At 42.4% G+C, this 1,234-nt stretch overlaps 1 protein-coding gene across 1 annotated transcript in view; it reads left to right on the plus strand.

The window, feature by feature from the left end:
- The window catches only part of LOC107080885 (E3 ubiquitin-protein ligase TRIM21-like), a 4,737-nt gene extending 3,766 nt beyond the window's left edge, over positions 1–971 (plus strand). Inside the window, exon 3 of the mRNA XM_015369093.1 lies at positions 7–971. Within this exon, the coding sequence (XP_015224579.1) occupies positions 7–668 (662 nt within the window). The 3' untranslated portion in view covers positions 669–971. The remainder of the gene's footprint in view (positions 1–6) is intronic.
- The last annotated feature ends 263 nt before the right edge of the window (positions 972–1,234 follow it).

Below are 1,234 nucleotides of genomic sequence, written 5' to 3' on the forward strand. Positions count from 1 at the left end.
GTCCACCATCATATGAGGGGACTGTGGTGAGAGCTGTGGCTCAGCTGGAGGAGAAGATCAGGGAGGAGATGAAGAAGATGATGAAGGCTGAGATGAAGAGGGTCCAGCAGTCTGCAGTGGATGTGACTCTGGATCCTGATACAGCTCATCCTGACCTCATCCTGTCTGATGATGGAAAACAGGTGAAACATGGAGATGTTAAGAAGAATCTACCAGACAATCCAGAGAGATTTTCTAAATATGCTAATGTTTTAGGACGTCAGAGTTTCTCTTCAGGCAGATTTTACTTTGAGGTTCAGGTTAAAGGAAAGACTAAGTGGACTTTGGGAGTGGCCAGAGAGTCCATCAACAGGAAGGGAGAGATTACAGTGAGACCTCAGAATGGTTACTGGACTATTGTGTTGAGGAATAGCAATGAGTACTCAGCTTGTGCAGATTTTTTAGTCCGTCTCCATCTCCATCCTGCTCCTGAGAAGGTGGGGGTGTTTGTGGATTATGAGGAGGGTCTGGTCTCCTTCTATGATGTAGATGCTGCAGCTCTGATCTACTCCTTTACTGGCTGCTGCTTTACTCAGAAACTCTACCCATTCTTCTGTCCCTGTCTTAATGATGGAGGTAAAAACTCTGCTCCTCTGATCATCTGTCCTGTTAATCAGGCTGATGGTTGATCTGATGAAGCTCCATGAAGAATAAATCTATTGGTGAAGAACCTCCAACCTGAGTGACTCTGTAGTAAAATCCTAATGTGTCTGATTCCTCTCTGCTATTCATGCATCATCTCCAAGCTCAGCTCCAGACCCTCAGATCTTCCATCCATCCATCACTTCCTTCATGCTTCCCTCTGAATACAGGCAATCAGTGGTTACATCTGAATCAGAACAGATCAGTTAATGATTTATGTTGGTGTTTCAGAGTATAAGGCAGCAACAGGCAGCAGATGCCAGAGAAAATGTCTTCTTCTTCTTTGTCTTGTGAGGTTTTATGTTGGTTGGTAAACTAGTTAAAAGTGCATTACCCGTTTTTGTTTTTGTGTGGGTGTCTGTTTGGTGTAAAAATGACAATGTGATTTAATTATAGTATTGTACACTTGTATTGTATTGTAAAGTATTGTAAAATCTTATCCAAGATTTTGTCTGTTTTTGTTAGTTAATTGTGCGTCTGCGTGCTCTTACTCCCGTGAAGAGCTTCTAAACATTAGAGCTACCACTCCTAAGGATTCATTACCAGCTTTTTT

The sequence above is a fragment of the Cyprinodon variegatus genome, unplaced genomic scaffold (genome assembly GCF_000732505.1).
Source record: "Cyprinodon variegatus isolate N-32 unplaced genomic scaffold, C_variegatus-1.0 Scaffold2453, whole genome shotgun sequence".
Classification (NCBI taxonomy): domain Eukaryota; kingdom Metazoa; phylum Chordata; class Actinopteri; order Cyprinodontiformes; family Cyprinodontidae; genus Cyprinodon; species Cyprinodon variegatus.